We start from the raw sequence: 23,687 nt of genomic DNA on the forward strand, positions 1-23,687 counted from the left end.
TTATTGCAACAGATTTCTGATTGATCTCCATGCCTCGGGTCTTTCCTCACTCCAGTCTGTCCTTCACACTGCTGCCAAAGTAATTTTCCTTGAGTGCAGATTTGACCACATGATTCCCCTACTAAGGTAACTCATGTGACTTCCTCTTGCTTCTAGAATCAAATATATACTCATCTCCTTAACTTTTAAATCACTGCACAACATAATCTTTGCAGACTCGTTGTCTGTTATTTTCCCTTCTGCACCCTACAATCCAGCCAAACTGGATCTGTCCTTTTCCCTGTTCATCACATGTGAGACTCCACCTACCATTGCCATGCGTTTGAAGTGGATTTCCCATGTGTCTGGAATGCACATTCTCCTCATCTCTACCTCTCTTCTTTTAAGGCACAGGTCATATGCCATCTTCTACATGAAGTCTTTCCTGTTCCCTTCAACTATTTGTACCCTCCCCCTCATACTATTATATATTTAAATATATTTGCATTTATTCACTTTGGATTTATGATCTGTATGTATGTGTGTGTGTATACATTTGTTGTGTTCTCTCCCCTATTAGAATATAAAGAGTAAGGATGATTTCACTTTTTGTTCCTATATCACAAGCACCTAGGATAATGTCTGGTACATAGTAAGTACTTAGTGAATATTTGTTGATTGATTGCAATCTGAATATCAATCTTCATTATATGGAATTATATGTGTAGGAAGTAGGTTGAGTCTATATGAATTAAGTGCAATTGTTCTTTACTATATCATAGATATTGTTTTCTTTTAATTGGCCACTTTTCTCCTCAAAGCTAGGTACAACAACAACAACAACAACAACAACAACAAACACCCAGTTAAGTGAGGTTTCTAATTAATATGTTTTTGGCCAATTGTGGCTTACTAGAGTTGAAAGAAACTTTAAAGGTTGCTAAGTAACCTAGTAGATAGACTTCTGATCTTTGAATAAGGAGGGCTTAAGTTCTCAAATCCTGCCTCAGGTACTTACTATCTATGAGATCCTGACAGATCACCTAACTTCTTAGCCTCAGTTTCCTCATCAGTATAATAGATGCAATAATAAAGCACCTACATTAAAGGGTTATTGTGAGCATCAAATAAAATATACATATGTGAATTTTTGTGTATATATGTGTATGTGTGTGTGTGTGTGTGTAGCAATTTGCAAACTTTGCAGCATAGATAAATATCATTATTGTTTTTATTGTTATTAGTTCATCTTCCAATCCAATGTAGAAATTCTTTCTCTAATACCCATAAAGATGATCATCTAGTCTCTGATTGAACACACTGCATACTGAGGCAGCCCACTACACTGTTGAATTACTCTAATTGTTAGCAAGCTGTTTCTTTTAGTGAGCCTAAATCTGTCTACTTGTAACTTCCACCCATTGGTGCTAGGTCTTCCCTCCAGAATAAGAGTTCTTCAAGAATGGAATTTTTCTTCTTTGTGAAAGTCTGTAAAATATTTGAAGATAGATATCAATCAATCTCCCTTTAGTCTTCTCAAAATTAAACATACACCGTTCCTTCAACTATGATTTCCAGACTCCCTTAATATTCTGATCACTCGTTCCTGGGGAAACACTGATTTGTCAATGTTCCTCTTAAAATTTAACTCCCAAAACAGAACACAGTACTTCAGATGTGCAGAATACAGTGGTATTATTCTTTTCCATGACCTTGAGCATGGGAGTCAAAGTGGATAGAATGCTGGACTTCAAGTTAGAAAGATGGGGGTTGAATGCCATCTCTGATAGTTACTAGCTGTATGACCATCTGTGTCTTTATGTCTTTGAGCTTCTGTGTCTTCAACTGTAAAATAAAGATAACCACAACAGCAACATAATAGAGTTATTGTAATGCCCAAATGATATTTAGACTTCAAATTTTAAGGTCCTATATAAATACTAGTTATTTTTATTATCATCATTTCATGTTACTAAAATTAGGTGCTTTGGAATTTCCTATAAATTACTTTTACTTTCCTAACCTATTGTCCTCACCGAGATGTCATTACATTTTTATTTATTTCTTTGTTGGTGCCTGTATTTCAAATTAAGGTGGACTAGCAATGAACAATATATGTAGGTCTCATTTTAGTGATTTTGTTGCTATGCTACTAAAAATATTCTAAAAGAATATTGTTCCATGATATTGGATTTTCATATTTAACTTCCATATGTCAGGTGATACAATACATTTTGTGTCTGTATGATGCCCAGATTTTTATAGAATTTCAGATTTGGAAGAGGCCTAGTAGTCATTTTTGATTGTTTCTATTCAATGAACATGTATCATTTACCTACTATGTGCAAATTACTGTACCAGGTGCTAAGGATTAAAAAAAACAAACAAACCAAAAACCTACCAAGACATCAAGGAGCTCATGTTCTATTGTTTGGCATGGCCTTGACCAAACATCTGATGATTAATTGATGTGTAGAAAGGACTATTTTTGGTGTTATGAAAACACAAATCCAGTTCCACAATGAGTGGTATACTCTTGTGGAGTACTGAGGAAGACCAAAAAAATTGGAGTGAAAAAAGAAATCAGATCTTACAATTTGGGGCATCCAGTTGAAATTCCTGTGTTTCTTGTTGGGCTCCCTTTTGAACTTATTGTGCTCTGCTGCCTTATTTGGAAGAATCTCCTACTTAGAGGTGATATACTTCTTACTGTGAAGACTGGGCATCTTGTAATTTTCTCCTCAGAGTATTTCCATGACCTATAGTATTTCTCTTTTACTCTCTAAGCAATTTTTATCTTTTGGGAAAGGACAACATAGAAAGGAAGGGCATCAGACTATTTTCTGCAGTAAGATCATTTGGTCTGGCAATGTGAAGTATTCTGTAGCTGAATCTTCATTGTCCATCACTACAATTCCTAGGGCAGCTATTAGTTTATTTGAATAGTAGTGCAAAGTGCGACTGTAATAGTCTAAATCTAAAAAATTTTGACTTTTAAAAGTCATTCTTAGAAATATTTTCTATTTGAGGTTTACTGATGTTTGGTTGTAGAAATTGAGAGGTATATTTTAAAAATAATTTTATGTTTCTTTGAGTGGCTACAGTTCTGAGTCTGTCAGTATTGTCCATGTTTACAAATTTAATTTTCAAGTGAAGTTATTATATACTGATGCCATGAATAACTTGGATGATATTTCCTAATTGTATTTATTTTGTTCCTAGGAAGCAACAAGACAATCATGCACATTACAACTCTAAAATACGCAGGTAAGAATTTTAATTATTTTAAAATTAATCTTTGTCCCACTTTTAGTTTCTCATAATATCTATAACCCTTCTGGCCTAAGGGTAAATTTCCTCAGATTCTCTTTTCTTTTGTTCCAGGAAAAGTAGACTCCTTCCTTTCAAAAAAGCATTTTAAAATTCTTCTATTGTATATTGTGTTTGATTGTGTGTGTGTGTGTGTGTGTATACATACAGTGTGTATATGTGTTTGTGTGTGTATACCTGTATGCTGATCAACCAATCAATAAGGCATTTATTCTGCAATTATTATGTGTCAGATACTGTGTTAGACAATGGGAATACAATAGAAAAGAGACAGTTCCTGTCCTCTAGAAGCTTGTATTTTAGTTGGGAAGAATACAATGTATTAGTAGGTAATTAAATTCAGAATATATACAAATAATTTAAAAGTGGTTTGGATTGGGAAAACTAACAGTATTGTCAATCAGGAAGGAAAGTAGCAGTTCTAAGAGTCAGAGGTTTAGGAAACATTGCATTCTAGGCATAGTGGGCAGCCTTCATAAAGTAATGGAGGTAATGGAAGCTATGAGAAGGGGTCATTTTGGGTGAAAGACAATGAGTTTTGTTTTGAACACAATGAATTTGAAATGCCAGTAAGATATACAGGTACAAATAGCTAGCAGCTAATTGAAAATATAAAGATTAGAGCTCAGGTAAGAAATCAAGGCTAGACATGTAGATATGATTCATGTGCATACAAGTGACAATTGTAGTCACAGTAGCTGTTGAGATTACCAAAAGAATGTAGAAAAAGGAAAGAATTGAGGACAGAGCACTGGGTTGTATATCCCTTCATAGTGGGTGGGATATAAATAATGATTTTGCAAAGGAGACTGAGGACAGGTAAGAAGAAAACCACAACTGTATGGTCTAATGAAAACAGAAGGATGTAGTGATCAGCAGTGTCAAAAATTGTAGAGAGGTCAAGAGGGATGAATAAAGAAACTATTGATGAGCTTGAAGTGGGAAGTTTCACTTAAATTGTAGGGATAGAAACCAGATTGAAAGGGGGTAAGAAGCGAGAGATGAGTAAAAAAAAAAGTGGAAACAATGAATGTAGACAGTTTTGTTGTTGTTTTCTATGCATTTGTCTGTGAAAAGAAAGAGATAGGACAACAGTTTGAGAGGATGTAAGGGCCAAGTGAAGGTATTTTAGAGATAGAAGAAATATGGATATGTTTGTAGGCAGCAGAGAAAGATTCAGTGTACAAGGAAAGGTTGAAAATAAGGAGAAGGTCAAGTTCCACAAGAAGAAAAAAGGGGATGTGTATGTGTACATATGCATATACACACACACACATACACATATGCACACAAATTTAGGCATTTATATATACATACACATATAGGTATGTATAGGTAACTGAAGATAGTTTGCATTAAACATATAAAGTCCTAAAATTTGTCTAGAAACCATGTAGTAATACATATCTTTGGATTTAGGTCATTTAAAATTTTCTTCTTAAACAAATTAGCATCATGATACATTTTCCTTTAGGCCATGTTCTGCTCAAAATAAAGGCAACATTTCAAGGAATCTAGGTTTATAACTTTAAATCAAATTTGAACTTAATATATTTTTGATAGGTACTAGACCTGTGATTTTTTTTTGCTTTTTTTTGGTGAAACAATCGAGGGTTAAGTGACATGCCCAGGGTCACACAGCCAGTGTCAGGTGTCTGAGGCTGGATTTGAACTCAGGTCCTCCCAACTCCAAGGCAAGAGCTCTATCTGCTGCGCCACGTAGCTGCCCCTAGACTTGTGATTTTACTGACATAGGGAATTCCTTGATAAGGGATCTCCTCTCTGAAAGAGCAAAGGAAGGGAATAGGTATTCATTTAGTACCTATGATGTGCTAAATGCTTTACAAATATCTGATTTGATTCTCACAACCCTTGGAAGTAGATACAATTGTCATCCCCATTTTCCAGTTGAGAAACTGAGGGAGACAGAAGTCAAATGACTTGCCCACAGTCACACAATTAGTAAATGACCGAGGCCAGATTTGAACTCATATCTTCTTGACTTGAAGCCCACCAGTCTATTTACTGCACCACCTAGTTGTCTTCATGAATGTAGGCTGGTACCTTTTCTGCAACTTATAATCTCAGAGAATGCCTAGAGCTCTTGGAAAAGAAGTTACTTTGCACAGGGTCACATAAACAGTATGTGTCACTGTTGGGACTTGAACTCAGGTCTTTCTGGTTCCAAGGTTAGCTTTTTATTCACCATGCCCCGGCTGCTTCTCATATTCTAATATTAAAGTTTAATATTATTAATGTAAAACAATTGGAGAGTCAAGACATTTGAGAAAAGACTTTAACTTTAAAAAAAAAAGGTGACTAAGATAAATTGGTTTTTTTTCCATTATAGTCTAAAACTGGTAATTTGGAAATTAGTTTTTTAGATAGTTGCTTATCATGCCAATCCCTTTGTTTTTTCCTCTTCCTTCAGGTCATTACATCTTAGTGAGAATAGCAACTGAAACTTCACTCTAGCTGATCTACAAGCATCCTGCTGGGCTAATTTTCACCCCAATATTTCATCACAGCAGAAAATACTCCATCTCCATAAGAACACTTTTCAGATTCACACAGCTTTCTGATGGAATTTCTTTCAATGAACAGGACTGTCTTATTGTGCAATCCCAGAGACATTGACATCTAATGCCTATAGATTACTGTGTAGAAGGCTCCAAGGAGAAAGAGACACCAGTAAATTTTCAGAGTCCCTGGAAGAATGGGAGCAACAAAGATTTAAAAAGCACAGCTTTGGACACACTCCATGTGTGTACACAGCTTTCAAGTGAACTAGCACTTAAGACCGTGTGTAACAAAATGGACTCTGGGGATACAGCTATAGGGCAGAAAGTTACCTCAAGGTCTGGAGAAACTGCTAAAGTACTGAGTAGATGGAGACAAGAACAATCAGCTGTTATTAAGATGAGCACTTTTGGCAATCAAGAAGGACAGCGGCAACCACAAATAGATCCTGAACAAATTGGAAACACAGCATCAGCACAACTTTTTGGTTCTGGGAAACTGGCATCATCTACTGAAGCTGTTCATCAGGCTATAGAGAAGCCATATCCGCCACACCGCCCAAGTCCTTATGCATGCCAACATTCGCTTTCTTTTCCTCAACATTCATTGCCACAGGGGTTCATGCACAGTGGTACCAAACAGCACCAGAGCCTGGAAGGCCATCATCCATGGCAGTTTCCTGGCCACATGCAGTCAATCTCCTCTGAGGACTTGTTTCCTTTCCCCATCCATGGTCACAGTGGAGGCTTTGCCAGAAAAAAGATTCCCAGCCTGAACCCTGCTTATAGCCAATATGCACAGAAAAGTTTAGAACAATCAGATGATGCTCACAAAAAAGAGCACAAACCCAAAAAGCCTGGCAAGTACATTTGCCCCTACTGTAGCAGGGCTTGTGCCAAACCGAGTGTATTGAAAAAACACATTAGGTCCCACACTGGTGAACGGCCATACCCTTGTGTACCTTGTGGTTTCTCTTTTAAGACAAAGAGCAATTTATACAAGCACAGGAAATCACATGCCCATGCAATTAAGGCAGGATTAGTCCCTTTCACAGAGTCAGCCGTGTCTAAATTGGACCTAGAGGCCAGTTTTATTGATGTGGAAGCAGAAATACATTCTGATGGTGAACAGAGCACAGATACTGATGAGGAAAGTTCCTTATTTGTAGACCGGCCTGGCAACCTGAGTCCTGGACCATCAATCCCATTGGATATTGCTAGTAGAAGTGGCTATCATGGGTCTTTGGAAGAACCCTTAGGAGGCCCAATGAAGGTGCCCATTTTGATAATTCCCAAAAGTGGAATTCCATTACCTAGTGAATGCTCCCAGTATGTCAGCTCTGACACATTGCCGACTCCATCCTTAAGTACTAAAGCGGATGACTCGCATACTGTTAAACAGAAACTTGCACTAAGACTTTCTGAGAAAAAAGGACAAGATTCTGAGCCATCTCTAAACCTCCTGAGCCCCCACAGCAAAGGAAGCACTGATTCTGGTTACTTTTCCCGCTCAGAAAGTGCAGAACAGCAGATAAGCCCCCCAAACACAAATGCCAAGTCTTACGAAGAAATCATCTTTGGAAAGTACTGTCGGATTAGTCCAAGAAATGCACTTAGTGTCACAACATCTGGTCAGGAGCGCACCATGATGGGTAGAAAGAGTATAATGGAACCATTACCTCATGTAAACACAAGGTTAGATATCACAATGATTGAAGATCCCACTTCACAGGTGATCCCAAGCAAGGGAGATATAATGGAACCTAGTCAACCAAGTCCTCTGAAATCCACCAAATTTAACACTGAGCCCCGACAATCCCAAACTATTCCAGGATCTCTCAAAAATGAAGGAAAACTTTATTTCCCAAGTCATCAAGGTAGCTCCCCAGTTCTCTTAGAAGCACCTGTAGATTCTTCACCACTTATTAGAAGCAACTCTATGCCAACTTCTTCAGCAACTAATTTAAGTATCCCTCCATCTTTGAGAGGGAGTCACTCATTTGATGAAAGAATGACTGGTTCAGATGATGTATTTTATCCGGAGACTGTGGGAATAACCCCACATCGAATGTTAAGAAGACAAGCTGCATTTGAGTTGCCTTCGGTACAGGAGGGGCACATAGACACAGAACATCATGGGAGAATATCAAAAACTATCAGTGTCGCTTCTAATAGAATGATTGGTGAGATGGGCTCATCCCTGAAGGAAAAGAAACTGATGGCTGGTGATAGGATTGGTTATGACTATGATGTCTGTCGGAAGTCCTATAGGAAATGGGAAGAATCAGAAGCAACCAAGCAGAGCTTCAGGGATATCTCATGCTTAAGTGGCTTAAAACATGCAGGGGAATATTTCATAGATCCATCAGTGTCATCACAGGTAGTACCAACCATATTTGGAGTCACATGTGAAACCAGAAAACGCAGGAAAGAAAAGAGTGTGGGAGATGAAGAGGATACCCCAATGATTTGTGGCAGCATCCCAGGCACTCCACTGGACATGATGACTTCAGATTATGATCCCAAATTGCAGATGCAGGAAGGGATGAGAAGTGGATTCACTATCTCTGTTCATGATAACCCTTCTCTTGGTCATTCTGAACGTTTTGAACCATGTAGACCCCAACTGCAGTCTGGAACCTCATCAGAAGAATCACCCTTAATCACAGATACCGAAAAGATGGCAGACCCAGCGAATAGGAAACCTCCCGGCAATGTGATTTCTGTAATTCAGCACACAAACTCATTGAGCAGACCAAATTCATTTGAAAGGACTGAATCTACAGACCTTGTGGCTAGCCAGCAGGATAAAGCCTATTCACCTTCTGAGATTTGTGAGAGTGAGACTTCAGAAGCCCCTGTGAGCCCAGAGTGTGTCCAGCAGGGGGATAGCACTGAAGTAAGGGGGAAACCACCCTCATCCCAACAGCAACATCAGCAGTCTTATCACATGCAGCCCAGGTTGGTTCGTCAGCACAACATCCAGGTCCCTGAAATCCGGGTTACTGAAGAGCCCGATAAGCCAGAGAAGGAGAAAGAGGTACAGAGTAAGGAGCCAGAGAAGCCTGCTGAAGAATTCCAATGGCCCCAGAGAAGTGAAACTCTTTCACAGCTCCCTGCTGAAAAACTACCACCAAAAAAGAAACGTTTACGTCTTGCAGACATGGAGCACTCCTCTGGAGAATCTAGCTTTGAATCCACGGGAACAAGCCTCTCTCGTAGCCCCAGCCAAGAAAGCAACTTGTCCCATAGTTCCAGCTTTTCAATGTCTTTTGAAAGAGAAGACTCCCTTAAGCTTGTGGCACCTCCCAAACAGGATGAGTTTGGGAAGCAGTCAGAGTTTTTGACTGTCCCAGCTGGCTCATACTCACTGTCTGTTCCTGGACATCACCACCAGAAGGAGATGAGGCGCTGTTCATCAGAACAAATGCCTTGTCCTCACCCGGCTGAAGTTCCAGAGATCCGGAGCAAGTCTTTTGATTATGGGAATCTGTCTCATGCTGCTGTGGCAGGTGCGACTCCTGCCACATTGTCCCCATCCCGGGAGAGGAAGAAATGCTTCCTGGTGCGACAGGCTTCCTTCAGTGGCTTCCCAGAAATCACTCCGGCTGAGCCAGGCATGGAACAGGGTATAAAGCAGGAACAGATGGAGCACATGCAGGCTGGTCTCAGATCTGCATGGCATCATTCGTCCTCTATGCTTCTTCCTATTCTGGCAGAGGACTCTGGGAATCAGCTTGGGGCAGGTTCAACCCACCTAGCACAGCAGCCAGTTGTGCATATGGACAGTCAGGAAACTTTGAGAACTTCCCTACTCCCTCCAGCACCTTACATCTCCAGCAAACACCCATCAGAACAGCCACACTTATTTGCACATCAAGAAAATATCCCATTTCCCCCAATTCACAATGCCTTGTTTCAATTCCAGTATCCTACTGTCTGTATGGTTCACTTACCAACTCAGCAGCCTCTCTGGTGGCAAGCATGTACTGAACCTTTGCAGAGGCATTTTCAGCCTCACTTTGCGCTACAGAAAAGTTATAGCAAGTCCCCTTTCCAGCCAGAAATTCATACCAGTTATCACTTAGAGCATGCTGCTGACCACCTTGGAAAGAAGTCTGATGATTATGCCCACACAAAAGAACAATCTTACCCGCACTATTCAGGAATGTCAGGAGAACACTCAAAGAATGCTCTTGCAAAGTTTCAGTCAGACCATAGTATCAAGTCAAGTGATATGTCCTCTGAGCAGCATCCTCAGGCCGACTTTGATTTATCAAACTCTGGACCCATGCAGCCAATTCCCGGAACAGTGGTTCCTGTCAGGATTCAGACCCATGTACCATCATATGGTAGTGTCATGTACACCAGCATTTCTCAGATACTTGGGCAGAACAGCCCAGCAATTGTCATCTGCAAAGTGGATGAAACGATGACTCAAAGAACATTAGTCACCAATGCTGCCATGCAGGGAATTGGATTTAACATTGCCCAGATGTTAGGGCAACATGCAGGCTTAGAAAAATATCCTCTTTGGAAAGTACCTCAGACCTTACCCCTTGGCTTAGAGTCCTCAATCCCATTGTGTCTGGCTTCCAGCTCCGACACTGCCTCTACTCTTGGTGGTAGCAAACGTATGCTTTCTCCTGCTAGTAGCTTAGAACTCTTCATGGAAACAAAGCAGCAGAAAAGAGTCAAGGAAGAAAAAATGTATGGTCAGATTGTTGAGGAGCTAAGTGCTGTGGAGCTAACCAACTCCGATATCAAAAAGGATTACTCCCGTCCACAGAAGCCTCAGTTAGTTCGGCAAGGCTGTGCATCTGAGCCAAAAGATGGTTTGCAATCTGGGTCATCCTCTTTATCTTCACTATCACCCTCTTCATCTCAAGATTATCCATCTTCCAGTGTGCCATCCAGTGAGCCATTCCCACTCAGTAGGGAAAAACTTTCTAGCTTCAGTGCAACACCACCAGGGCAGAAATCCAGTGGCCCTTCTGAAGGCAAAGAATCATCAGATGAGTTAGATATTGATGAGACAGCATCTGACATGAGCATGAGCCCACAGAGGTCATCCTTACCACCGGGGGATACTCAGCTTGAAGAGCAAGGGAAGCAGCAGAAATTCCCTGTTGGTATGTTGGTCCAGATGGCATCTGGTCCAAGTGGGAAAATGGGAAACTCAGCTATACTTCTAACAGATGTGGCAGATTTCCAGCAAATTCTTCAGTTCCCTAGTTTGCGCACGACAACTACTGTGAGTTGGTGCTTCTTAAATTATACAAAACCCAGTTATGTGCAACAAGCCACCTTCAAGTCCTCGGTTTATGCTTCATGGTGCATTAGTTCATGTAACCCAAACCCATCAGGTTTGAATACCAAGACTACTTTAGCACTTCTGAGGTCCAAGCAAAAAATTACCGCAGAAATTTATACTCTGGCTGCTATGCATAGACCGGGAACTGGCAAACTCACCTCATCAAGTGCTTGGAAACAGTTTGCTCAGGTAAAGAATTCATTTTAGGAAGTATTAGAAATTGGTTACTGCTAAGCAGAATAAATGGTGAAAGCAAATAATGTCAGAAAACTATAAGCAGAACAAGGATCAGAGAGTGGAACTATTATGCAAAGCAGGGTCATCACATACAGATAAATTAGTCAGTTGTTGTGTGATCCAGGAAAGATTCCAGTGTCTCAAAATGACTCCTAAACCAATGTGACACAACATCAGAAATGTCACTGTTAGGTCATCATTCTTTTGGTTCCCCTTCCTTCTGTTCTTTTTTGGAAGAGGTTAACACATTAGACTGTTTTATCACTAATGCTGAGGTATTTATAACTTACTAGTTACATTTCCTTTTGAATGCAAGGGCCGCTGACCTTTTGAGAATTAGGTTCTAGATAGAAGTTAAAAGGAAGTTTGCAAATGGGGGCTAAAAGGCTTCAAAGACAAAATTGTGTCATTTGGGTCATAGTCCCAGAACTGGAAGGGACTGTAAAGTCAACCAGTCCCACCCTCTCCTTTTAGAGATAAGGAGAAGTTAAGTAATTTACCCAAGGTCCCACAGGGAGTAACAGAAGTAGGATTGAAACTCATGACTTCTGACTTCAAAGTCAATATTCTTTCCATTTTACCACTTTTCCACTTTGCCACCATTACAATTTTACATAGCTCTCTTGATTCTCAGGAGCAATAATATCTCCTATGTTATTAATGTACAACACATGATTATAAATCATATTAAATAAATATCATACATTAAATATCTTCAATATTTTAATGTCTTCTATGTAATTCATTTATTTATTCTTTCAACAAGCGTTTATTAAGTGCCTGACATGTCCCAGATACTCTACCAGGTGCTGGGGATACTCCAAGACAGAAATGAAAACATTCTTGCTTTTAAGGAGTTTCTTTTTATTAGAGGGGCACAATATAGACACAGGAAAGTAGATACAAATATATACACAAAGATTTTGGAGAGGAAATTTCTAGCAACTGGAGACTGGGGCTGGATACGCCTCTTGAAGGAGATGGCATGAGCTGAGACTGAAAGGAATCTTGGAATTCTGAAACGAGGAAGGAGCCCATTCCAGACAGAGAGCACCCCCCTTGGAAAGAGGTCAAGACTAAAGATAGAAGGTCACATAGGAGAAATAGCAAGTAGTCCAGTTGGACTAGATTGTAAAGTACATGAAGGAGAATAATGTATAGTACTCTTAGGAAGGTGGGCCAGAACCAGATAGTGAAGGTCCTTAAAATCCAAACTGAGTATTTTATACTAAAGACAAGAGGGAAGCCGTGGAGCTTCCTCAGCAAGGGAATGACTTGGCTTTAAAGCCTTACTTCTCAAAGATCATTCAACATTAGCCATTTTATCATAGAACCAATTAGTTCCTCATATATAATAATGTAAAGAAATATTCTTTTAAAGAGGTGTAAAACAGGTGAGAGGAGATTGATAAAAAAAGGGAGGAAAAATTTTTTTTTAGGTATTGGTGGGACTAAAATGATGGCAGTGGGCTTTTTCTTTTTTTTCTCTTTTTTTTAAGTCCTTTTTCGAAAACATAGTAGTATTCATTAAATAAGGCCCATGCTTAAATATTATTAAAGCAAATGTAAAAACTTAAAAAAAAAGAAGTACACATCCCTTGCCCCTTCCCTATATTCCTCTTTGTACAGTCTGGGATTTTTATTATTGTTGAAGTTGTAGTACTATTTATTCTGAATATATTGTGATTCCTTTCTGATTTTCTCCCTATTGCCTTTCACTCAACTTACTTCACTTTTCAATGTGAATACCACTTACCAATTTTCAAAGATTACTTTAAAGTGTCCCTCTGATGCCTCTTCACAGTGTCCAGGTAAGTGGAGTATGAATACTGGCAGGTCTTGTCAAACCTGAAGGACTTCAGGTATATAGGTGTGATAACAGACTTATCAGAGACCAAAACCGCTAAGTGCAAAGAAGCTTAACTCTAGGTTGGCTAGAAATAATGATGAATTTTTTGGCTATAGAAGCTCTCATAAGACCATCTACTAAGTCATGGAAGGGTTGCTGTCATTGGTGGAAAGAGTATGTACCTTGCTGAAATCACAGTGCTTAATGTATTGAAATGTAGAAGACTTGAAAGGTTAGATCACTCTTTTGAAGAGCAGTGGTTGGGACAACTGGTATTGCCTGAGCTGTTACCAACTTCATTTTCTTCTAAGTCAAACATTTTATGCATCCTTTAAAAATTTCAGAAGTGTATATAACTGGGAACTTACCTCTTGGCACAGATGTGTCAACTGATTCTTTGTTTCTGTCCTACAGATGAAACCTGAAGCATCGTTTTTATTTGGCAGCAAACTTGAAAGGAAACTAGTAGGAAGTATCCTAAAAGAAAGAGGGAAAGGAGATATTCATGGAGATAAAGATATTGTATCCAAACAAACTGAGCCAATCCGAATTAAAATCTTTGAAGGAGGGTAAGGAAACATAAATGGAAATATGAAATCAGTTCAGTTGTGTTTCAAGGTAAATGCCTCTGCCTATGCAAGACATTGAGAGAAAAGAAGTTCCCATGTGCCTACCAGTTTGGAAATAAGAGTATATTATTTTTCAATGCACAGCTCAATAGTGTGGCCAGCTCTTGAGAAAGATAATGAAGTCAGTACCCTTGTGTTAAAGTCTGCTGTGCTGTTAATGCAAATGTGCTTGTTATATATGTTACAAGCATCCTCTCTAAATTATCATAGCCCTCCTTTAAGGAGGAAAATTGGTGAAGTTGATGGGCTTTTGATGACCTCTAGCTTTGTTCTTTCTTTAATATTTTTCTCATGTACATCTTTTTACTTTGAATTGAAGTATTTTGTGCTGTTTAAAATGATTAAATAATACACATTTTTTAGACAAAAAAATAGTCATATATTTGAAAATGTTGACTTTTGAACTCTAGATATTTGTTATAATACCATCTTAGCTATATGTAGTCCCTAAGGGACATTATACACACACACATACACACACACATACATATACATATATATGTAGTTGCACTACACATTTTGGTAGAAATATCTCACCAATCATATGCTATCAAAGTAAAAGCAGAGCATTATAGCAAAATCAAATTTTAGCACCTTAAGAGTTGTTGGGATTTCAGTATAACTAGCCTTAGATTTACAGTAGATATATGTGTCACATTGTATTTTCCCTGAGTTCATTCTAATTATATTTGAGTAACTAGACTTGTGTTTTTTATATAAATCTGTAAAATGTTAACTGTTTCAGATATCTGAGATGATTATTTTTTTCATAGTTCTTAGCACCTTGTGGGGTAAAACACTTAGAGAAATCAGGAAGCTTTTTGTTTTTATGCTAGGCTTTCCACTTCACTATCTTTGTGTACCTAGCATTTTTGTCACTGAAACAAGGGTTTATGTATGCTCCATGAAGATTTTATTATTTGAATCTCTTTTCAAATCTCTCATCTTCTAACACAAAGGAGAGAACTGTAGCTTTTATCTTTCTCCAGAGGCTGAGGGTCATTGTGACTGAATCAACACTCCCACATTCAACAGTCTTCTCCATAGCAGGGCATTTGCACTCCTAGCTTAGAGAGACCTTCCAGTAGACTTACTGTATGCTTTGGGGAGTCACATCTCCACCAAAGAAGGAAGCAAGTGAAAAAGTGTATGTGCATATTTTATCACTGTGTTTTGAACATCAAAAAGGACTATGCTTATGTTTCATTTATGTATATAATGAGCCATATCCTTATAATTTCCTTAATTAGTGTTTTAACCTGAATGTGATGGTGGCCAAGTTTATATTTCAATAAATAAGTACCTCCTTTTGGGAGTAGGTTAGGGGGATGTTGTTTTTTGTTACACATAAATATTAGAGAGGAAAATAAAAATTATTTATTTTTGATGTCCAGTTTCTTACATTGACTTTGACAGATTTGACTTTACCAATTTCTTTTTTTTCTTTTTCTTTTTTGCAATTGGGGTTAAGTGACTTGCCCAGGGTCACACAGCTAGTAAGTGTCAAATGTTTGGTCAGAGGCCAGATTTGAACTCAGGTCCTCCTGACTTCAGGGCTGGTGCTCTATCCATTGCGCCACCTAGCTGCCCCAACTTTGCCAATTTCTTACATTGACATTGGTCAGAATATTTTTATATTCATTTTCATTAATTAATTAATTCCTCTATGAAATACAACATATTGATCCTGTAAAATTGTGTTTCCAGCCTCTCATTTGTGTAGGTTAACTCTTATATATTGCTAAGGATTATGTAATTTTTACCATATCCAAAAGGAAATCTGCTCGTTCTAATTATATTAATATCACCTTACTTGAATGGTAAAGATGTATATTCCATTTCCTATGATGACAGGCCCATATTGGGCTTGAAATGCTTCTCCCTGGAGAAAGTTAGCTTTTCCTAGTACCATTTCCTGGATCTTAGTCCCTCAGTACAATTCATTGAGTTAGTGATAATATTTTATGAGACTAAAGAATCTTGTTACCCCAGTCATTTAATGGCAACATGTTATCTTAATTTAGAGAAGGAGTGCAGATTATCTTGGTGTCTAGGGACAAGAGCAGCTTGGACTTCTCATATAAAGGAGTTGGGGAACATCTAAGAAAGCTCAGCTGCATAGCTAGCTAATAATTCCTTTGTCTGTGATTTGCTAAAAATTCTGCCTATTATTAATCGATCAGCAAGCATCAATTAATTACTGCCTACATGACAGGCATTGTGCTAGGGTCCTGGCCCTGGCAAAAGGCTTTACAATTTAATGTCTGTTTGGTGGCTGATGTGAAGTAACATCTGCAGTAAGATGAGTGGTTTGGGGCTGTGTATGGATTTCACCTGAAAGCCCTCGGATTTGGAGAGGTATTGAGATTGAATTTCCTTTTGTTGGTTTTGATAGTTTCTCCAGAGCAGAAAGAAGGGCGGGGGTGGAAGGAGGTGTGGTAGAGCTATGGTTCAAGGCACAGGTTTTGAACCTTTTTGTGTGTGTCATGGATGCCTTAGCAATCTAGTGAAATTTATAGACCCCTTCTCAGGATCATCTTTTTAAATAATTGAAGGAAATGTTAAATTTCAGTTAGTGGTTAGTGAAAATAAAGAAGTGTTTTTCCCCACCTATGTTCATAGACTCCCTGGTCTATACATGAATACACAAGAGGGATTCATGTCCCCCAGATTAAGAACCTTTGTTCTAGTGCAAAAATAAAGACCTTGAGTATTCAACGTTTGTTAATTCTAATACCTTTAACAAAACATACAAAGGATGAAAGTGTTCGGGGATTTTGTATGTCATCTTCCTCTCTGGAACCAACAATGTACCTCCATAGTAATATATCTAGAATTATCAGCCAGACGATTCTATCTTGGATTCTAGTACAGTGCTTGACACCTATGTTTTAATAAATGCTTGTTGATAAAAACTAAAAGGGGCTAATAATAAGTGGAATACTTAGTGAATGACTGCTAGGCATTCTGACATTTAATGTTTATCTCTTTCTGAGCCAAAAGTAGGGATTAACTTCTCAAAGCTTCTGGAAATGCACGGAAAGTTGTTGTGAGACAAATGATGCCCTTTTTTCCCCACCAGTTTTCATTATGTAATAATTTCTTCAGAAAGTCTTTTGAAATTTAGGAGACCCTTTCCTAAGGATTTATATTCTATCATGGAAGAGCCGATCAAATCTGCAGACAACAGTTGGTGATCTAAGCAAGCTCAGTCGTTTTTAAGCTGGCAGTTTGCTGAGAGTTACCGTGTTGCCAGGGTTTCAAAAATAGAGTGAAGAGTTGAGATGAAGAATTCTATTATCGGTTCTACTTCTTTTAGCAAATTTGCTGGTGTATCTGTGTGTGTGTGTATGTGTGTGTGTGTGCGTGCAGTGTGTTACATGCACACTTCAGAAGATATCATTGCATTAGAAGAGGATATATATGAGGATATATATGTTCTAATATGTTTGCATATTTTATTTGTTGTCTGCTGTCTTAAGGCTGTCTTCATAGCCAAAAGCAACAATGCATAAATTTCCAACCTTTCACTTCAGTGAACTCAGTTTAAAAATCTGTACTTTCCATATCCATATTCATTTATATATTCATATTCAAAATGACTTTTATTTTGATATTTAAGCCAATATACTTCTGGAATATAACAAGCCTATCAAGGGAAGTAGTTTTCAGTAAGGTAACATTCCATTCCAATGCCGTAGTCAGATTCTGGTTACTTCATTTCTTTGTTCCCCAAATTTCTAATTTCACATTATTCATGGGACTCATAAGGAAATATGTGAATGGTTGTTTCTAAAAAAGCTTTGTGAAAATTTATAATGTTGCATTTGTTTTATAATATGCTTCAAAATATTTTGAAAACATATTGTACCTTGTCTTCCAAACAGATATAAGTCAAATGAAGAGTATGTCTATGTTAGGGGACGTGGACGAGGAAAGTACATTTGTGAAGAATGTGGAATTCGCTGTAAGAAGCCCAGCATGCTCAAGAAGCATATCCGCACACATACTGATGTACGGCCTTATGTATGCAAGTTATGTAACTTTGCCTTCAAAACAAAAGGTACGTGCATGTTGATTTTGGAGGGAAAAAAATTGGCTCTGGCTCTGGATAAAGTCCTGATCTCTCTTTCATTTCCATCTTCCATCAATTATGAGTTGTTTTCATTTATGAAAGTATGACTCCATGAAATGTCTTCTCCCCCTCAATTAAGTGGTCAAAGGATGCATGTGAGACTATGAGACTCCATGAATAACCTGATTAAAAGCCATAGGTTTAGGCTATCTATCTACAAAGGAAGTGGCATGAAAACTGCCTTGCAAATATGACTTCATGTTAGAAATGTTATGTGGTCCAGGTTATAATTGCAGCAAATATCGAAATACTATGGGGATACAACACATGCAGTGGCATCACAGAAGCAAAGCAGCAATTGAAACAGAAAAGCATGTGCTCATGGTTCTTACAGTGGGTCAGTTTCAAGCTCATAAATAATGTACAGATCCATAGACTCCCAGGTGGGCCCCTCCATCCATAGCTGCATTAATTATGCATAGAGATTTGATAGCTTGTGTTCACATGTATTTATCAGCAGAGAGAAAATCTTCCATTACTACTCTGAAACCACAGCTAATGTTATCTCCTGAAATGAGGATTTGCCTTATAAATATACTTTTTTAAATTAAAAAAAAAGTGTAATCAGTAAGTAGATTGCAGAAAACATTTCACAGAGGAAGCATGGCTGAGTCTATTTCTGCTGTTTTTATTTTTTTAACATTATGAGAACTTTTCTAACCCCAGCATTCTGAACATATAGACAGTAGTGACTGAGACAGTGGTTTTGACTTCACTATAAATGCACGTTGCATTAGCTCTAATGGATCTGACCGCTCACCCCCATAATTTTCAATGGGTTGATTTTAAAATTTGCACACCGGAACAATCTGTGCCACTGCTGATCAAGAAGTCAGACAACATACAGCTTGGTGGAGGAACGTGTCAATATACTCCTGTGGCCAAAGTTCTGGATTTATAACTAAAAATGGTGACTCATTTTCCAGGCTTTTCTGATACAAGAATGTTAAAGAATATGTTATTCACCCTAGCTCCCCAAACAATTTCATTTAAAAATTCTTGCTTCTGAGCCACATGCCTAAATCTCTTTCCAGATTCTCATTCTCTCTCTCTCTCTCTCTCTCTCTCTCTCTCTCTCTCTCTCTCTCTCTCTCTCTCTCTCTTTCTCTCTCTCTCTCTCTCCCTGTTACACACACACACACACACACACACACACACAGAGTCTCTTTGTCTCCCTTTCCTTTCCTTTCCTTTCCTTTCCTTTCCTTTCCTTTTTCCTTTCCTTTCCTTTCCTTTCCTTTCCTTTCCTTTCCTTTCCTTTCCTTTCCTTTCCTTTCCTTTCCTTTCCTTTCCTTTCCTTTCCTTTCCTTTCCTTTCCTTTCCTTTCCTTTCCTTTCCTTTCCTTTCCTTTCCTTTCCTTTCCCCTCTTTCTTTCTTTTTCTTTCTTTCTTTCTTTCTTTCTTTCTTTCTTTCTTTCTTTCTTTCTTTCTTTCTTTCTTTCTTTCTCTCTCTCTCTCTCTCTCTCTCTCTCTCTCTCTCTCTCTCTCTCTCTCTCTCTCTCTCTCTTTTTCTTTCTTTGTCCTATGTAGACATAGAGATACCTTATAGAGCAGTGCTGAGAATGCCAACCTTCCCATTAGTCTAGTTGAGGCTTTTTATTAAAGCAATCTAGTTTCCTGAGTTAAGCCTATCTATCTATATCTTTTTTGCACTCCTGTAGACTTAAGAAACACCTGAAACTGGACCAGACCTCATAGAATATAACATTTTATGAGAAATAACCCATTATCTCTCAAGGTGGCCTATTCAGTTTTTGTCTGCTTTCACTTAATTCTGTACATGTCTTAAAAATCTGAATAGGCTATGAGTAAGAAATATTTGTCTTTTTACATGCATCCCTCTTTTCTTCCTCATAGTAATATTTTGTTTTGTGTCATTAGATTCTCAGGGACTAAAGCTTGAGACCAGAATAGCTTCTCACTGATATAAAGCGGATATAAATTTGTCCCAATTTGGGGGTTTCCCAGAGATCCTAACATTATTGATGAGCAATCCATTTCTCATTGGTGTCTGTTTTTGTCTAGGAAATCTAACAAAACATATGAAATCTAAAGCACACATGAAAAAATGCCTGGAGCTAGGAGTATCAATGACATCAGTGGATGACACAGAAGCTGAAGAAGCAGGTAGGTCACAGCTTAGCTGATCGCCCTTTGCACAATGCAAATGAGTCATCCACACTTAAGCTGATAAAATTGGTTTAGGTTAAATTTTTTTTAAAAATTGTTAAATCTTTCACTTTAGTAAACACTAAAGATAGAAGAAATCTGCAGCCCATTTTGTTTTTTGAACATAGTGAAGAGGCATGGGCAACTAACGTGTGATTGAATACCTCTTTCTATAACTGTGGCAAAAAAAAATTGTGATAGCAAAGACAGTGCAATCAATGCTTTTTCTGGAAAACAATATGAAAGCTATTTTAATTTGTGTCTTTTATTAAGAACTCACTCTTAGTTGAACAGACCCACTAATGGCAAGTGGAATAATTGAAACCTCTTTTGGCCATATCCTTTAGACACAATCCTCTTCTAAATCTATGCCCCTAGGTATGGGATGGTATCTTACTCCATCCTCAGCATCATCCTGCAAGATATCAACAAACAAGTATTGAGTTCTTTATATATGCAGGACAGTGTATGATACAAAGTTGGTCCCTGCCTTCATAAGAGATTTGCTATCTAATTATGGATTCAGGACATACATATAAAAAGATAATAGTACAGTGTAGTATACATTAAGTACTGTTTGATAGAGTTCTTAGCATTGGTCTAGGGACCAAGTGCTATAAGTCATCAGAGAAAATAGTCAACCTTGTAGGCAATAAGCAAGACTTGTTATAGGTGGTATGATTCTGAACTGGGTGTTGACCAAGATTGGTTTTTGTATCTCATTCTCCACTACCTTTATCAATTATTTCAGAAAACATTGAAGATTTGCACAAGGGAACAGAGAAGAGTAGCATGTCAGGCATTTCAACTGACCACCAGTTTTCAGATGCTGAGGAATCAGATGGTGAGGATGGAGATGATAATGATGATGAGGATGAAGATGATGATGAATTTGATGACCAAGGAGACTTGACACCAAAAACAAGATCAAGAAGCACTAGTCCACAACCGCCCAGATTCTCCTCGTTGCCTGTAAATGTTGGGGCTGTACCCCACAGGGCTCCTACTGATGTTTCAATGGGGCATTCCTCACTGATCAGTTACTTAGTTACTTTACCTAGTATTCAAGTCACCCAGCTTATGACACCAAGTGACTCATGTGAAGATACACAGATGACACAGTATCAGAGATTGTTCCAGAGCAAAAGTACTGATTCAGAGCCAGACAAAGACAGGTTAGATATACCCAGTTGTATGGATGAAGAGTACATGCTTTCTTCAGAACCTAGCTCCTCTCCTAGGGACTTTTCTCCCTCAAGCCGACAGTCTTCACCAGGATATGATTCTTCACCCTGTCGAGATAATTCACCAAATAGGTATTTAATGCCCAAAGGGGATTTATCACCCAGAAGACATTTGTCACCAAGGAGAGATCTTTCACCCATGAGACATCTTTCACCCAGAAAAGAAGCTGCATTGAGGAGAGAGATGTCATCGAGAGATGTTTCACCAAGGCGCCATCTGTCACCTAGGAGGCCCTTGTCACCTGGGAAAGATATAGTGGGTAGAAGAGACCTCTCACCCAGAAGAGAGAGAAGATATATGAACACCATTAGAGCACCATCACCTAGAAGGGCTTTATATCATAATCCACCATTGTCCATGGGGCCGTATTTGCAATCCGAGCCAGTTTTGTTGGGACCTACTGTAAGTATGAAATATACATGTACATATATATACATATACATACACACACACACACACACACACACATATATATTTAACATACATTAAAGAACTGGCACATTGGAGCCCCTCTATAACAAGCCATTGTAATGTGGAATTCATGATAGCATAAAGATGTTTTAGGGCAAATGGGTGAAGTTAGGTATAGAAAGCCACTGAGGAAACATTTAAAAAGCCACTTAAAAGATAATACATACTCATATAAGTAAATGCACGTTATATTCTGTGTCAATACACTAGCAAATTGTTATAACAAAGGCTTGTAGTGTTATAGCAGGGCTCCATTGTGTTTTTATTTAGAAGTATTTGGAGATTTTTCTAACTACTTTCTAAGTTTTATTTATTAGTAATATGAATTAAAATAGGCTAAGAAACATTTTTTTAAAGCAGCTTTAGAATTTTATCTGAACTCTTAATATTATGGCATTTATGTAAATTGTAATTACCTAGGTGGAGGATTGTGTCTCAGCCTCATACCTTGATGTCATGATTTAAAAATCTACTAACCACCTTAACCACAGGTGAATGAATTTTCAAAGTCAGTGAGATCAGAGAGGGGAGAAAAAATGTATATGTTATTTATGAGGAACATTTGTGTGTAGGGGGAGGGCATAAAAATAGGTCACTTGAGTAACCTACATCTGCTTTTTCTTTCTCTTCTTACTGCTTCTAGTAACTTAATGAAGTTGCTCAAAATGAAGAAATAGAGAAAGGGTGACCTTATCAAAGGTGTATATGAAACTAGAAAAAGCTAGTAGAAGTAGGGAAAAAACTATAGATAAAAACTAGGATAAACTAAGATAAAACTAGAGATTTAAAAAATTAGGGATAAAGCTAGTAGAACTAGGGAAAAGCTTTTAGACCTATTATATGATAATTATTGGGCAAGTAGGTGGTAAAGTGGATAGAATTCTGGGCTTGGAGTCAGGAAGACTCATCTTCCTGAATTCAAATTTGGCCTCAGACATTTTCTAGCTGTGTGACCCTGGACAAGTCACTTAAGCCTGCTTGCAGTTTCCTTATCTATAAAAAGCTGGAGAAGGAAATGACGAATGACTTCAGTATCTTTGCCAAGAAAACCCCAAATAGGGACATAACTGAAATTACAGGACAACAACATAATTATTATTCATCAGTAAGCTTTTATTAAATGCCTGCTCTGTGGAAGGCACTGCGCAAAGCTCTAGGAGTACAGACACAGAAATTAAATAATCCCTGACCTGGGGAGCTTGAATGCTATGGTGGGGAATGTGAGGCTGGGGAGAGGACAATACATACTCATATAAGTAAATACAAAATATATTGTAAGAAAATACACTAGCAAATTATGTTGTAGGGAGAGAAGAAAAGAATCAGTATATTAAGCACCTGCTATATACCAAGCATTATGCTAAATACAAATATTAAAACATCTGATACTCACAACAACCCTGTAATGTAGGTGCTATTACTATCTCCTTTTTATAGGTGAGGAAACTGAGGCAGACAGGTTAAGTGGTTTGCTCAACTCACACAGTTATTAAATGTCTGAGGCCAGATCGGAGCTAACGCTTTCCTGACTCTAGGCCTAGCGCTCTATCCACTTCATTACCTACTTGCCTCTATTATGTCAGCATAGTAAGTATTTAGTAAATCCTCATTAACTGACTGACTGACATTGATACACAGAAACTAATAATACTAATCAGGATTTACTTGTATACCCAATATAAAACCTATTCTAAAAGGACCTCCCTATTTCTACCTCACTTTTGACATTGGAAACATTCTCTCTGCTATTTGGTCAAGGGTTTTCCCAATAATCATGATAACAATAATAATAATAACAATAATAACAATAA

The 23,687-nt window shown here is 38.2% G+C and overlaps 1 protein-coding gene across 5 annotated transcripts in view; it reads left to right on the forward strand.

Annotated features, from left to right (window-relative positions):
* Positions 1 to 23,687, forward strand: part of HIVEP2 (HIVEP zinc finger 2) — a 282,443-nt gene that overhangs the window by 244,904 nt on the left and 13,852 nt on the right. For all 5 annotated transcript variants that reach the window (XM_078155102.1, XM_078155103.1, XM_078155101.1 and 2 more), the window contains 6 exons: positions 3,202 to 3,246; positions 5,741 to 11,331; positions 13,643 to 13,797; positions 17,745 to 17,920; positions 20,017 to 20,118; positions 20,912 to 21,807. In XM_078155102.1, the coding sequence (XP_078011228.1) occupies positions 5,953 to 11,331; positions 13,643 to 13,797; positions 17,745 to 17,920; positions 20,017 to 20,118; positions 20,912 to 21,807 (6,708 nt within the window). In that variant the 5' untranslated portion in view covers positions 3,202 to 3,246; positions 5,741 to 5,952. The remainder of the gene's footprint in view (positions 1 to 3,201; positions 3,247 to 5,740; positions 11,332 to 13,642; positions 13,798 to 17,744; positions 17,921 to 20,016; positions 20,119 to 20,911; positions 21,808 to 23,687) is intronic.

Source organism: Phascolarctos cinereus, unplaced genomic scaffold, assembly GCF_003287225.1.
Source record: "Phascolarctos cinereus isolate Bilbo 61053 unplaced genomic scaffold, phaCin_HiC Scaffold_5;HRSCAF=322, whole genome shotgun sequence".
Classification (NCBI taxonomy): domain Eukaryota; kingdom Metazoa; phylum Chordata; class Mammalia; order Diprotodontia; family Phascolarctidae; genus Phascolarctos; species Phascolarctos cinereus.